This window comes from Chiloscyllium plagiosum, unplaced genomic scaffold (genome assembly GCF_037043375.1).
Source record: "Chiloscyllium plagiosum isolate Xiang-an unplaced genomic scaffold, Cpla_swu_hap1 HiC_scaffold_19, whole genome shotgun sequence".
Classification (NCBI taxonomy): Eukaryota; Metazoa; Chordata; class Chondrichthyes; order Orectolobiformes; family Hemiscylliidae; genus Chiloscyllium; species Chiloscyllium plagiosum.
The window spans coordinates 46,262,399-46,277,548 of NW_028270157.1; the positions used below are offsets into that span (position 1 = coordinate 46,262,399).

Genomic DNA, 15,150 nt, shown 5'->3' on the forward strand with positions numbered 1-15,150 from the left:
TACATCTGTACTTACAAAGTGTTTTTCTCCACCAGGCTGGTCCATGAGGTCGACTTACTATTAGGTAATAGACAGGTACACCAGACAGTGTTAAAGCACAGCCAATCCCGGTGTTGATAGGGTCAGAGTAAAGGGACATGACTACAAGAAACAGGCACATTACAGTAAAGATTCCAGGAATGATTATTGGAACCTAAGGGAGTTAAAAACATTTTTGATCAGCTCACTTTCAGTCAATTTTAACAGCAGTGTCATTTAAAAGCTTCATAACAAGCCAATGTTTTGTAATTTAAGAATAAATATAAAATAATAAAATGTACATTTTATTATATAATAAATATAAAATAATAAAATGTACATTTTATATACTATACTCTATCTTGACTATTTCCTTTTTGTTAAATAATATAAGCCTTTATCATGTGAGATAGTAAAGACTGTGACAGTGCACACTATATCAGGGACATACTGATATGCTGATATAGAGGAGGACTGACTTCATTCAATTTTGTGAAACTAGTTCAGTTTCTGAATTAGAAAATTGTGCCCATGGAAGCCAATGGGTTAGCACAGGAAGGACAAAGATAGCATTATTTAAAATCTGCTGCTTGAATTTAATGGGAAATACATTTTGTGCCTCAGCTGTTTTCACCCACTGTTTGGTTTGTTAGAAAAGTGGTGAAACTTCTATTTGGGATGAAGCTTTAGATGGCAAACTGCAGATGGTACAGCAAAGGAACATGTATGCTATTTGAAACGAATGGTTACCGTCTTCTCAAAGCATAGGAATATGCTGGTTAGATGGAGGTGACTGAGTGAATATTTGCAGCGTTCAAAGGAAGCAAAATCTGGGAGCAAAATGCACTGGAATCAAAAGAAGCATGAAGATATTTTTTGGGATAAAGTTCCAGATGGCAAGAGTTCTGCTTTTTTGTTATTCACTCTTGGAATGTGGGTGTCACTGGCTGGCCAGCATTTATTGTCAATCCCTAGTTGCCCTTGAGAAGGTAGTGGTGAGCTTCCTTTTTGACCTGCTGCATTTCAGGTACTGTAGGTTGACCTCCAATGCTTTTAGGAAGGGAATTCTAGGATTTTGACCCAGTAGCAGCAAAGGAATGACGATATGTTTCCAAGTCAGGATGGTGAGTGGCTTAGAGGGGAACCTGTAGGTGATGGTGTTCCCATCTATATGCTGTCCTTGTCCTTTCTGATGGAAGTGATCATGGATTAGGAAGGTGTTGTCTAAGGATATTTGGTGAATTTCTGCAGTACATGTCATAAATGGTACACACTACTGCTACTGAGCAATGGTGTTGGAGAGAATGGATGCTTGTGGTTATGGTGCAAATCAAGTGGGCTGCTTTGTCCTTGATATGTCAAGCCAATTGTGTGTTCTTGGACCTGTAGCTATCCAGAAAAGTGGGGAGTATTCATCACACTCCTGACTCATGCCTGAAAGATGGTGGACAGGCTTTGGGGAATCAGGAGCTGAACAATTCGCTGAAGTATTCTTCACCTCTGACCTACTCTTGTCGCTGTTACATTTATATGGCAAGTGCAGTTGAGATTCTGGTCAATGGTAAGCCCAAAGATGTTGATAGTGTCAGATTCAGTGACAGTAACATGACTGAATGTCAAGGGACAGTGGTTAGATTGTCTTTGGATGGAGATGCTCATTGACTGGCATTTTTGTAACATGAATGTTACTTGCCACTTGTCAACCCAAGCCTGGATATTATCCAGATCTTGTTCCATTTGAACATGGACTGCTTCGGTATTTGAGGAGTCACAAATGGTCCTAAACATTGTGCAGTCATTGGCAAACATCCCCACTTATGATCTTATGATGGAGGGACAGTTATTGATGAAGTAGCTAAGGATGGTTGGTCCTTGGACAATACTCTGAAGAACTCCTGCATAGATGTCCTGGAGCTGAGATGACTGACCTCCAACAACTACAACCATCTTCCTATGTGTCAGGTATGTTTCCAACCTCGGAGAGTTTCCCCTCTGATGCTCATTGGTTCCAGTTTTGCTAGAGCTCCTGGATACCACACTCAGTTGAATGTGGCCATGATGTCAAGAGCTGTCACTCTCACCTCACCTCTGTAATTCAGCTATTTTGTCCATGTTTGAACCAAGGCTGTAATGAGGTCAGGAGCTGAGTGGCCCTGGTGGATCCTAAATTGGGTGTCACTGAGCAGGTTATTGCTGAGCAGGTGCTGTTTGACAGCACTGTTGATGACACCTTCCATCACTTTATTGATGAGAGAGAGTAGACTGATGGAGCAATAGTTGGTCAGGTTAATTTTGTCCTGCTTTTTGCACAGGACACACCTGGGCAATTTTCCTCATTGTTAGGGTAGATACCAGTGTTGTAGCTGAACTGGAACAGTTAGACTAGGGAAGTGGGAAGTTCTGGGGCACAGGTCTTCAGTACTATTATCAGAATGTTGTCAAGGCCCATAATCTTTATGGTGTCCATTGTCTCCAACTGTTTTTTTGAATCAAATTGTCTGAAGACTGGCATCAGTGATATTGGGAAGCATTGAAGGAGACTGAGATGGATCATCCACTCAGCTCGCTGCATCTGACCTGCTTCAGGGCTCATGAATACAAACATACAAAGTAGGGGAGAAGTAGATCCTTCAGCTCCTCAGGCCTGCTGCACCACTGAATAGGCTCATGGCTGATCTGTTTGTTACTTGAAATCCAGATTCCCAATTTACCCTCAAGAAATTTTTAATTCCCTTTCCTGAAAGAAAATGCTTACTTTCCTCTTTAAAATATTCAATGACCCTACCTATCCAAACTATCCTCATAAGATAAACTATTCATTCTGGGTTACCAATCTAGTAAATTTCCTCTGACCCATCTCTAATGTATTGATATCCTTATATAAGACTCACCAAAGCCCTGTATAACTGAAGTATAACATCCTTACTTTTATGCTGAATTTCTCTCAATAAAGGAGAAAATTCAATTAGTTTTCTTGCTACACCTGCATACTAACATTTTGAAACTAATGCACTACTGCATAGATCCCTCTGCAGCTCAGATTTCTGCTGTCATTCTCCACATAAATAATACTGTGTTTGCTTTCTCCTTCTTGCCAAACTGAACAACTTTGCATTTCCATGTTATACTCCATCTATCAGAATCTTTCCAATTCACTCAACTATTTATATCCATCTACAATGTCTTTAACCACCTGCCAGTTCAACACGCCACCCGGTTCCCAGGCCAACATCTCCGGCTCAGGCTTGCTGCAGTGCTCCAGCGAAGCTCAGAGTAAGCTGGAAAAACAACACATCTTTTTCCACTTGGGGACCCTGCAGCCTTCTGAACTCAATATTAAGTTCAATAAGTTTGGGGCTTGAACTCTCCTAGGTCCTCACCCCCCACCTCAACACACTAGGCCTTATTATCACATAGAGTGCTCTTATACACAACCCATTATTAGCCACCGACAGTTCCCATTAACAGCTATTCACCCTCCTAGCCAGACTGTTATCCACTCTTTTGTCTGTCCAACTGTTTTTCTTTCTCTTTGAGCTCTATCCCCACCTATTGTTTGCTCCTTACCTCCTCCCCCCACCTTATCCTCTGCATAAAAAACAACATTTTCCTAGCTACCATCAGTTCTGAGGAAGGGTCGTCGGACCTGAAATGTTAACTCTGATTCCTCTTCACAGATGCTGCTGGACCTGCTGAGCTTTTCCAACAATTTCTGTTTTTGTTTACAAGCTCTGCTTCACAACAGACCTTCTTACCCATGTGTCAGTGGTAAATTTATCTTCCATGCCTGCATTACCCTCATCTATGTCATGGATATAAATTGTGAAAAGCTGAAGTCCCAATATAGGCATCTTTTGAACTCACCTTGTCGCATCCTGCGATTAAAAAAAAATCATGCTTATTGTTTTCAGCTCACCACCCAGTCTTCTTTCCATACTAATATATTACCCTCCCTCTTCCATGAGCTCCTACTTTACACAATGAATGTGGAATCTTGTCAAATACCTTCTGGAAATCCAAATACAGCATATTGTACCTAGCAGCTCCTGTCAAGAAGGAAGATGGTAGAGGGAAGGAGGAAATTCCACCCCTAAAACAACAGGAATGGTGCTTCATTACTAGAAAAACTCATGTGGTACCTTAATGGGCTAGAAATTACACAAAGATCAGAAACCGATCTTCACCCTGACCTTAGTGAAGATCAGGGCTTTCAAGAGGCAAGCCAGTGAAACAGAATGAAAGAAAAGGAACTTGTTACCAGACCCAGTACCTTGGTACTGTGTTGCCTTTGGGTTAATGAATAATCTATTATACTCTACCTTGAATGGACGATGTATATCTGGCTGTTTGTAACGGTGTCGGATAAGTCCAAGGGTTACAAACCCCATAAACAACCAGCGAGGAAAGCTATTTAAATTCAGCAAACCATAGAGATCACCAATGAAAATCATCAAAATGATCAGCGGATACTGAGGAAGACAAATAAATAGTTTATTAACATTCGACAAAATGTATAGATATTTTAATACAAATAGTAGGACATATAAACCCAAGTATTTGTCCAGCTTTGGGAACCACATTTTAGGAAGAATGTGAAGGCTTTAGAGAAAGTCCAGGATAGATTCATAGGAATCTAGAAATGAGGATCATTGGATGTGTGTATAGATTGGATAAGCTGAGCCTGTTCTCATTGAAGAAGAGATAATTAAGAGAAATTATTTTGGAGGTGTTCCAAATTATGAAGAATCTGGACAGAATAGATAGGAAGAAACTTCTCCCATTGATGGAATAATTAATGGCCAGAGGACAATGCTTAGGGTGATTGGTAAAAGAAGCAACAGTGACATGAGGAAAATCTTTATATGCAGCAAAATCTGGAATACTTTAAAATAAAGTTGGATAATTATTGGACACGCTGGACTGAAAGGTTTATTTCTGTGCTATTTGACTCTTTGACTCTCCAATCGATCCATTCGATCTGATAGGATTCGCAACCAACAGCATTTATTGCAGATATAATCCACAGTAACCCGTTAACTCTCCTTAAACTCTCACATCTGACAAGAAGTACATATCGCTCTGCTAAAGGCCATTTTTGCTCCTTCGCAACCTACAGACTCAGAAAATAACACTGTCTTATTCCTCTACAAAACACTGCTCGAGGTTAAGTTAATAGTTATGGCTTATATTTTAAGTTTAATCAAGAGACATATCTCAAAAAACATATACTCACTCTACTGCAGACTTTCTGTAGGCCACACTTAAAACTATTCACTTATCTGATTCTGTGCTGTGACTTTGCCAAAACAGTTCCTCCAAGATTCCTCCGAGAGTAAGTTTACAGATGACACCAAAATTGGAGTGGTAGTGGACAGCGAAGGTTACCTCAGATTGCAACAGGATCTTGATCAGATGGGCCAATGGGCTGAGAAGTGGCAAATGGAGTTTATTTGAGATAAATGCAAGGTGCTGCAATTTGGGAAAGCAAATCTTAGCAGGACTTATACATTTAATGGTAAGGTCCTAGGGAGTGTTGCTGAACAGAGACCTTAGATTGTAGGTTTATAACTCCTTGAAAGTGGAGTCACAGGTAGGTAGGATAGTGAAGAAGGCGTTTGGTATGCTTTCCTTTATCAGTCAGAGTATTGAGTACAGGAGTTAGGAGGTCATGTTGTGGCTGGGTCACTGTTGCATTATTGCGTGCAATTCTGGTCTCCTTCCTATCAGAAAGATGTTAGAAACTTGAAAGGGTTCAGAAAAGATTTACAAGGATGTTGCCAGGGTTGGAGGATTTAAGCTATAGGGAGAGGCTGTACAGGCTGGGGCTGTTTTCCCTGGAGCGTCGGAGGCTGAGAGGTGACCTTATAGAGATTTACAAAATTATGAGGGGCATGGATAGGATAAATAAACAAAGTCTTTTTCCTGGGGTCGGGGAATCCAGAACTAGAGGGCATAGGTTTAGGGTGAAAGGGGAAAGGTATAAAAGAGACCTGAGGGGCAACGTTTTCACGCAGAGGGTGGTACGTGTATGGAATGAGCTGCCAGAGGAAGTGGTGAAGGCTGATACAATTGCAACATTTAAAAGGCATTTAGATGGGTATATGAATAGGACGGGTTTGGAGGGATATGGGCTGGGTGCTGTCAGGTGGAACTAGATTGGATTGGGCTATCTGGACGGCTTGGACGAGTTGGACCGAAGGGTCTGTTTCCGTGCTGCACATCTCTATGACTCAATAACAACATGGGGGAAAGATGGCAAAGTGGGTCTAGGTAAGTTGCTCAGAGCTGGTACACACACATTAATCTGATTGGCCTCTTTCTATGCTGTAACCATTCCAGGATTCTTTCACAACTGTTAGAAGCTATTATCAACAGTGTATCAAGTTGCAGCAAAATTACAATACTTTGCTCATTTATACTTAGTTTGGACCAGTTGGCTCCAGCTGTCATCAATGCTTCAGTTCAAAGTTGGACAAAGAACTGAACTCCGGTGTTAAGAAGAAAGTGACTGTCTTTGACATCAAAGTTGCATTTCACCGTGAATAGCATCAAGGATAATTTAAGTCAATCGGTTTTGGATGGAAATTATCAGGAATTGGATGGCATGGTGACTCAGTGGTTAGCACTGCTGCCTCGCAGCACTGGGGACCCAAGTTGAATTCTAGCCTTGGGTGCTTGTATGTGTCTGCGTGGGTTTCCTCTGGGTGCTCCAGCTTCTTCCTGTGGTCCAAAGATGTGCAGGCTAGGTGGATTACCAATGGTAAATGCTAATTTACAGGGATAGGATGGGGAGTTGGGTCTGGGTGGGATACTCTTTGGATGGTCAGTGCAGACTCGATGGGCTGAATGGCCTCTTTCCACACTATAGGGATTCTGTGGTATGTCTTCTGAAGCCTCCTATATTCATATCAGAACAACTTGGATAGTATCAGATTTGGATCTCAAATTAACAAGTAATGAGTGCACAATATAAATTCCAGATCTCCTATGAAAGTGTATAACCAACTCTCCATAACATTATGGAGCACTACCATCACTGAGAACTAGACAATCCTAAAAGACATTTAGAAACTAGCATTAAATTCTCGCCTTGCCAATGATGCCCAGATCCACGAATCTTAGAAATAAAACTGCAGACTTTGAGAAAATCTAAAAGAAATCACGTTCTTGGGATGAGATTCGATTAAAAGGTATCTAAGATAGTGGTATCTGAAAAACAATTGATAATTACAAGGGAGTTATATCAGCCTAATAGTTGGCCCTGTAGTTCTACCCCCAGAGATATTTAATGTGATGGGAACTTGAAGTTAATGCAGAAGACCAAATAAACACTGCAATAATAGTGAGCTTTTATTGCTTAGATGGGGAAGACCACTATACTTCCTAATAAAGGAATTATTACTTTTATGTGAATAAGACATTGATGTAGAATTTCATGTTTTTGTTAAGTGGGAATCACATTTCATTTTCATCTAATGGGTAGTTCAGTCAGCTGGATGGCTGGTTTGCAAATCAGACTGATGCTAACAGTGTGGGTTCAATCCTGTACTGGCTGATGTTATCATGAAGAATTCTCTTCCATAACTCCTCACCTGAGGTTTAGTGACCCTCAGGTTATACCACTGGCAGTCATCTCTCTCTAAGGAGAGAACAGCCCTAACGATCTGGTAAGACTATGCATACTTTAGCACCCAGTTGTTAAGAGTGGGTGATTCAGCAATAATAGTTCTGTTGATTAGATTATCTCAGTGATAAGATATCTCTTGTTTGAGGTGGTCATTGCCTAGCACTTTGTGGTAGGAATGTCATTTACCACCTGTCAACTTGAGCTTGGATGTTGTCCATATCTTGTATATAGATGCAGACTGTTTCAGTATCTGAGGTGTCACAACTGGCACTGAATATTGTGCAGACATCAGTGAACATCCCAATTCTGACCTTATGATGGAAGGGAGGTCATTAATGAAACTGCACTTGTGGTATGATGGAACACCCGTTAAGTTGAATAATAACATGGCACAGCCAGCACACAATGCATGACATACTGAGGGCAGCACATGTCTGGAGGTTTGGTGGTGAAGATCTCTAAGATGCCCATCAAGAAATAAGCACTTGTCTGCGTGCATGGATTCACGTATTTTTGAGAAGGCATTGCAGAACACCAATGAAAATACTTAGTGGGTTGGATAGAGAGGAAGGAATGGTTTACAAACACAGGAGGAAATTACAGTAAGTACTTCAATCTGTAGTTACAGTGTGGGTTATGAGGATGGTGTCCAGAAGTGTGTAACACATGTTGGGAAACTCTTCCTTGATATAAGGTCAGCAACCAACTTTGCACAGACATAAGTTTCATTGAGAGTTAAGTATCATTGAGGAAAATAAAGCTTCCATTGAATGAAATAAAAAATATGGTTTGAAAAATGATGGCAGCACAGTAGGAGTGCATTTCCCACGTGAGGTCCTGCATTCAATGTCTAACGTCTGTGGCTGAACAACAGCAAATTAAAAGTAATTCAGAACATTCAAAGCCAATTCAAGTGATCTGACTTCCACCACAGCACAAGATGGAACTGAAAAACAATGGTATTTGGTGCAGAATGTTTTGTTTGACACATGCTTTAGACTGTGGCCAGTTCTGCTGGGAAGTAACTGTGATCTGTACTCACCATTAAAAGTACAGCTGGAAGAGGAGTGTGGTGTCGAATGTGGATCATTGAGAAGAGAGTTGGCCATTGATTTTCCCTTGAAGCCACGAAGAATACCCTTTTGCAAGACAGAAAATAGCAGGTATTATCAATGATTTTGGACACGCTGTCTCCAGCCATTCATCTCAGGGTCAGTTCCTGATCTGCACAGCTCAGTGTGGAAAAGAATTGTTGTCTTAGACACTAGCTCAGATAGTTCTCTTAAGTTCAGTGTTATAACTGCCCCTAATGAGTCGTTTATCCTAATAAACTTGAATATGAGCTTGCAATGCAGAAGTAACACTGCCCAGAGCCTTCTTCTATTAACTTAGTATGTGGTAATGAAAGAATACATATTAGCAGATTACAATTTAGGCTACATAATATAAATCAGGTTTAAGTTAAAACAGTAGCACAAACCCAATGCACTTTAATTTGGCTACAGAATTTCAACAGGCAAAGACTTTTCTAATTCTCTTCATAAGGGTTCTCAGAGATGTTCCTTCCACCAATAACTTCCCTTTTTGACATAAATCCATCTTACAACTTGCTCCTGGATTTTTGTTTTTGTTCACTGAAAGCAGTTTTGTCCCATGACTAGGTGCTTTGTTAATTTAGGTACTTGTCCCATATAACACATATTGCCAATGCAACATGCTGTCATTGAATCTACACCTCTTCTCAACGAATCCTTGAAGAACCCATTCAGCTACTAGAATAGGCATGAGTACTATAACTAAATATAACAATGGATCTGTTCCTTTCAAATATTAGAAGCAATTCTGTTACAGAATGTAGAATTTGAAATTCAATTTCAATGAATGACATATCCAATAATAGCAAATCATATTGAGTAGCCAATATAACACACTAGCTTAAACTGGCCTCTTGTAGATGCTAAATTTTATGTTATTATCTGCAGTGATGTTTGATTGCAGTTTTACAAGATGTGATGTGTAGTTGTTGCAGGCTGTTCTGAGTCTAGCTGCTAGCGAGGGCTTTTAGCAAGTATGCTTTGATGCAGTGTCAGACTTCCTATCTCATCAGTAACTAATCTTTAATGTTAGAGGAAAATGGAAGGAACGTTCTTCTCATTGCAAAAATACCCTTTATGCAATATCTAGGTGATTCAATTGACAGCACCATGGCTTTCAAAATATGCCTTGCTCTGGACTAAAATTGTACAACACATACCAATGTATTCAAGGTGTTTGGCTCAGCTTGGATTTTGTTTGGGAGTCAGAGCTGTAGTTATTCTTCTTTGATTGTCAATTGATTGTGCACATGAAACCGATTTCAGGTTCATTTCAAACTGCAGCATAATTGATTCTTCGTTCTACTTAGTCTGCTACTCGAAGTATTTATCAATTTTTGATGGAGAAAGGGGAGGAATTTATTTCTTAAACCAAATAGCAAGCTGAGAAATGAGGAAACTCGACATGTTGGTACAATGAAGCAACTAGTTTTAGTGCTTTTTTCTTCAGTTTCTGGTTTCAAGGAGGCACTTCATAATATTACACATACTTTCCATATGCTGAGCCATACCTGGAAACTGCAAATAGACCTCCAGTTATTGCCCCAAGGCATGACAATGACACAAGAACTTGAATCACTGGGGTAAAGCTTTCCAAAGTCCTCTCTCCAAAGGTCTAATTAAAGCAAAACTCAAAATCATTAGTTGGAAACACAGGTTCCCCTCCATACAGTTTTACTGCAATGTTGACCAATGACTAGTAGGGCAGTATTGTACCGTTATGAACAATTGGCTTGTCCAGAGGCAGAAGTATTTGAATGTTGTAGGACTCTATTAGGGCTGACATGTGGGAGCAATGACATTCCCATCTGCCTTATCCAGCTTCTTTCAAAAACTTGCATTAATGTAAGTTGGGTTTAGGAACAGAGCTCTGAAGTGTGGTGTTGAGAACGGTGAAGAACCTTTCATTAAAAGTGAGGAAGGGGAGAATAGGACATGCAAAGTCCAGAGAAAGAAGATAACACGTCTCTGATCGTGTTTTCCAGGTCCTTAATGGGGAGGGGGTGCAGCCCGAAGTCGTGGTCCACATTGGCACCAACGACATAGGTAGGAAGAGGGCTGAGGATGTTAGGCAGGCTTTCAGGGAGCTAGGTTGGAACCTCAGAGTTAGAACAAACAGAGTTGTTGTCTCTGGTTTGTTACCCATGCCACATGATAGAGAGTCGAGGAATAGGGAGAGAGAACAGTTAAATGCGTGGCTGCAGGGATGGTGCAGGAGGGAGGGATTCCGGTATCTGGATAACTGGGGTTCTTTCAGGGGAAGGTGGGACCTCTATAAACAGGATGGTCTACACCTGAACCTGAGGGGCACCAGTAACCTTGGGAGGAGGTTTGCTAGTGCTCTTTGGGGGGGTTTAAACTAACTCTGCAGGGGCATGGGAACCTAGACTGAAGCTTTAGGGTGCAGGACCTGGAGTGTAGGGAGGTTAGGAATATGGCATTAATCTCAAAGGAGGGTGCCTGTAAACAGGAAAGTGGCTTGAAGTGTGTATACTTCAATGCAAGAAGTATACGAAATAAGGTAGGTGAACTTGCAGCGTGGGTTGGTACCTGGGATTTCGATGTTGTGGCTATTATGGAGACATAGGTAGAACAGGGACAGGATTGGCTGTTGCAGGTTCCAGGATTTAAATGTTTTAGTAGGGTCAGAGGTGGGGGTAAAAGAGGGGGAGGTGTGGCATTGCTTGTCAAAGATAGTATTACAGCGGTGGAAAGGACGATGGATGCAGACTCGCCATCTGAGGTAGTTTGGGCTGAGGTTAGGAATAGGAAAGGTGAGGTCACCCTGTTAGGAGTTTTCTACAGGCCTCCTAATAGTCCTAGAGACGTAGAAGAAAGGATTGCGAGGATGATTCAGGAGAAGAGTGAAAGTAATAGGGTGGTTGTTAGGAGTTTTCTACAGGCCTCCTAATAGTCCTAGAGACGTAGAAGAAAGGATTGCGAGGATGATTCAGGAGAAGAGTGAAAGTAATAGGGTGGTTGTTATAGGGGACTTTAACTTTCCAGATATTGACTGGGAAAGCTATAGCTCGAGTTCGTTAGATGGGTCGGTGTTTGTCCAATGTGTGCAGGAGGGTTTCCTGACACAATATGTAGACAGGCCAACAAGAGGTGAGGCCATACTGGATTTGGTTCTGGGTAACGAACCGGGCCAGGTGTTGGAATTGGAGGTAGGTGAGCACTTTGGGGACAGTGACCACAATTTGGTGACTTTTACTCTAGTGATGGAGAGGGATAAGTGTGCACTGCAGGGCAAGAGTTATAGCTGGGGCAGGGAAATTATGATGCGGTGAGGCACGACTTAGGATGCGTGGCTTGGAAAAGTAGGCTTCAAGGGAAGGGCGCAATTGATATGTGGAACTTGTTCAAGGAGCAACTATTGAGTATCCTTGATAAGTATGTATATGTCAGGCAGGAAGGAAAGGGTCGTGTGAGGGAGCCGTGGTTTAATAAGGAATTGGAATCCCTTGTTAAAGGGAAGAGGGCGGCCTATGTAAAGATGAGGCGTGAAGGTTCAATTGGGGCGATTGAGAGTTATAAGGTAGCCAGGAAAGATCTGAAGAGAGAGCTAAGAGCAGCAAGGAGGGGACATGAAAAGTCCTTAGTTGGTAGGATTAGGGAAAACCCTAAGGCTTTCTATAGGTATGTCAGGAATAAAAGAATGACTAGGGTAGGAATAGGTCCAGTCAAGGATAGTAGTGGGAAGTTGCATGTGGAGGCTGAAGAGATTGGGGAGACACTGAATGAATACTTTTCGTCAGTATTCACTCAGGAACAGGACATTGTTGCCGATGTGAATACTGAGTCACAATTAATTAGAACGGATGGCTTTGAGGTAGGTAGGGAAGAGGTGTTGGAAATTCTGGAAAGGGTGAAAATAGATAAGTCCCCTGGGCCTGATGGCATTTATCCTAGGATTCTCTGGAAAGCAGAGGAGGAGATTGCAGAGCCATTGGCCTTGATTTTTATGTCCTTGTTGTCTACAGGAATAGTGCCAGAAGACTGGAGGATAGCAAATATGGTTCCCTTGTTCAAGAAGGGGAGTAGGGATAACCCTAGTAACTATAGGCCAGTGAGTCTCACTTCTGTTGTGGGCAAAGTCTAAGAGAGAATTGTAAGGGATAGGATTTATGAACATCTGGATAGGAATAATGTGATCAAGGATAGTCAGCATGGTTTTGTGAAGGGCAGGTTGTGCCTCACAAACCTTATTGAATTCTTTGAGAAGGTGACTGAGGAGGTGGACGAGGGTAAAGCAGTAGATGTGATGTATATGGATTTTAGTAAGGCTTTTGATAAGGTTCCCCATGGTAGGCTACTGCAAAAAATACGGAGGTATGGCATTGAGGGTGAGTTGGAGGTTTGGATTAGGAATTGGCTGGCTGGAAGAAGACAGAGGGTAGTAGTTGATGGTAAAGGTTCATCTTGGAGTGCAGTTACTAGCAGTGTTCCACAAGGATCTGTTTGGGACCATTGCTGTTTGTCATTTTTATAAATGACCTGGAGGAGTGGCTAGAAGGTTGGGTGAGCAAGTTTGCAGATGATACGAAAGTCGGTGGAGTTGTTGACAGTGAGGAAGGATGTGTCAGGTTACAGCGGGATATAGATAAGCTGCAGAGCTGGGCAGAAAGGTGGCAAATGGAGTTCAATGTAGGTAAGTGTGAAGTGATTCACTTTGGTAAGAGTAACAAGAAGATGGGGTACTGGGCTAATGGTCGGATACTTGGTAGTGTGGATGAGCAGAGGGATCTTGGTGTCCATGTACACAGATCTCTGAAAGTTGCCACCCAGGTAAATAGTGCTGTGAAGAAGGCATATGGCGTACTGGCTTTTATTGGTTGAGGAATTGAGTTCCGGAGTCCTGAGGTCATGTTGCAGTTGTATAAGACTCTGGTGCAGCCGCATCTGGAGTATTGTGTGCAGTTTTGGTCACCATACTATAGGAAGGATGTGGAGGCACTGGAACGGGTGCAGAGGAGGTTTACCAGGATGTTGCCTGGTATGGTAGGAAGATCGTATGAAGAAAGGCTGAGGCACTTGGGGTTGTTTTCATTGGAGAAAAGAAGGTTTAGGGGTGACTTGATAGAAGTGTACAAGATGATTAGGGGTTTAGATAGGGTTGACCATGAGAACCTTTTTCCACGTATGGAGTCAGCTATTACGAGGGGGCATAGCTTTAAATTAAGGGGTGGTAGGTATAGGACAGATGTTAGGGGTAGATTCTTTACCCAGCGAGTCGTGAGTTCATGGAATGCCCTGCCAGTAGCAGTGGTGGACTCTCCCTCTTTATGGGCATTTAAACAAGCATTGGATAGGCATATGGAGGATAGTGGGCTAGTGTAGGTTAGGTGGGCTTGGATCGGCGCAACATCAAGGGCCAAAGGCCTGTACTGCGCTGTATTTTTCTATGTTCTATGTTCTATAAAATGATGTGGAAAAGGATATAAAGATAGAGGCAATTATGTAGAAGAAATATTGCCTCAAATTCTAATTTTTATTAATGCTTTTTCAGTTTATGCACATTTTTATGCTGTTTGTCACATTAGAGAAATGAGAGCTGAAAGTTTACTCTGATGAGAATTCTGCAAATTAAATTAACTTTGGTGTGTGTGTGTGTGTGTGTATGTGTCTGTGTGTGTGTATGTGTGTGTGTTACTGGCCAGTAACCAGTTTGGATATTCTTGCTCCCTTTGGCACATGAGGCCTAACAGAACATTGGTGCCTCATATACCAGGGAAATACCAGGGAAAAACCAGGCCTATCAGGCTTTCATGTGACAGGTATGAGTCGATTACACCATTTTCCTCCCCTCCCCTCCCATCACCTCATTCCAGATCCAACCCTCCAACTCGGCACTGCCCTTTTGCCCTGTCCCACTTGTCCATCTTCTTTCCAACCTCTCTGCTCCACCCTCTGCTCTGACCTATCACCATTACCCCCCACCTGCATCCACCTATCACCTTCCCAGCTACCTTTGCACCAGCACACCCCCCCCACTCTCCCTCCTACTTATTTCTCTGCCTCCCCCCCTCCGCCCCAAATTCATGATGAAGGCTTTATGCCTGAATCGTCGATTCTCCTGTTTCTCGGATGCTGCCTGACCTGCTGTGCTTTTCCAGTGCCACACCTTTTGACACAGATGTGAGTCAGCCTTATGGCTCAGGTCATACACACGGCCTAGGCCTCTGAAAAGGAGGACTCAATATAACTGGGGTATAAGGTAGCAGGATGAGTGAACAGAGCGGTGTTCATACATCTATCTAACATGGGAATGCTTCTTTATTTCTGATAAGTACGTACTCAAGCAAGCTGAGTTCAAAATTCACAATAGGGAGATCTTATTTGTGAAACAGAGATATTTGAGTATGGTGATAAGCCGGGTAGGTATTTAGCGTACTTGGCCAGAAAGAA

General features: G+C 42.0%; 1 protein-coding gene across 2 annotated transcripts in view; it reads right to left on the reverse strand.

Moving 5' to 3' along the window:
- LOC122559598 (cystine/glutamate transporter-like) overlaps positions 1-15,150 on the reverse strand; it is an 80,819-nt gene that overhangs the window by 12,265 nt on the left and 53,404 nt on the right. Inside the window, exons 8-11 of one of the 2 annotated variants that reach the window (XR_006314478.2) lie at positions 10,251-10,354; positions 8,688-8,784; positions 4,338-4,487; positions 16-141 (exon numbers count right to left, since the gene is read on the reverse strand). Coding sequence is in view for 1 of the 2 variants with exons in the window: in XM_043709354.2 (XP_043565289.1) it covers positions 16-193; positions 4,338-4,487; positions 8,688-8,784; positions 10,251-10,354 (529 nt within the window). In the remaining variant the exon portion in view is untranslated. Of the gene's footprint in view, positions 1-15; positions 194-4,337; positions 4,488-8,687; positions 8,785-10,250; positions 10,355-15,150 lie in introns of both variants that reach the window. The other variant, XM_043709354.2, reaches the window with a different exon arrangement.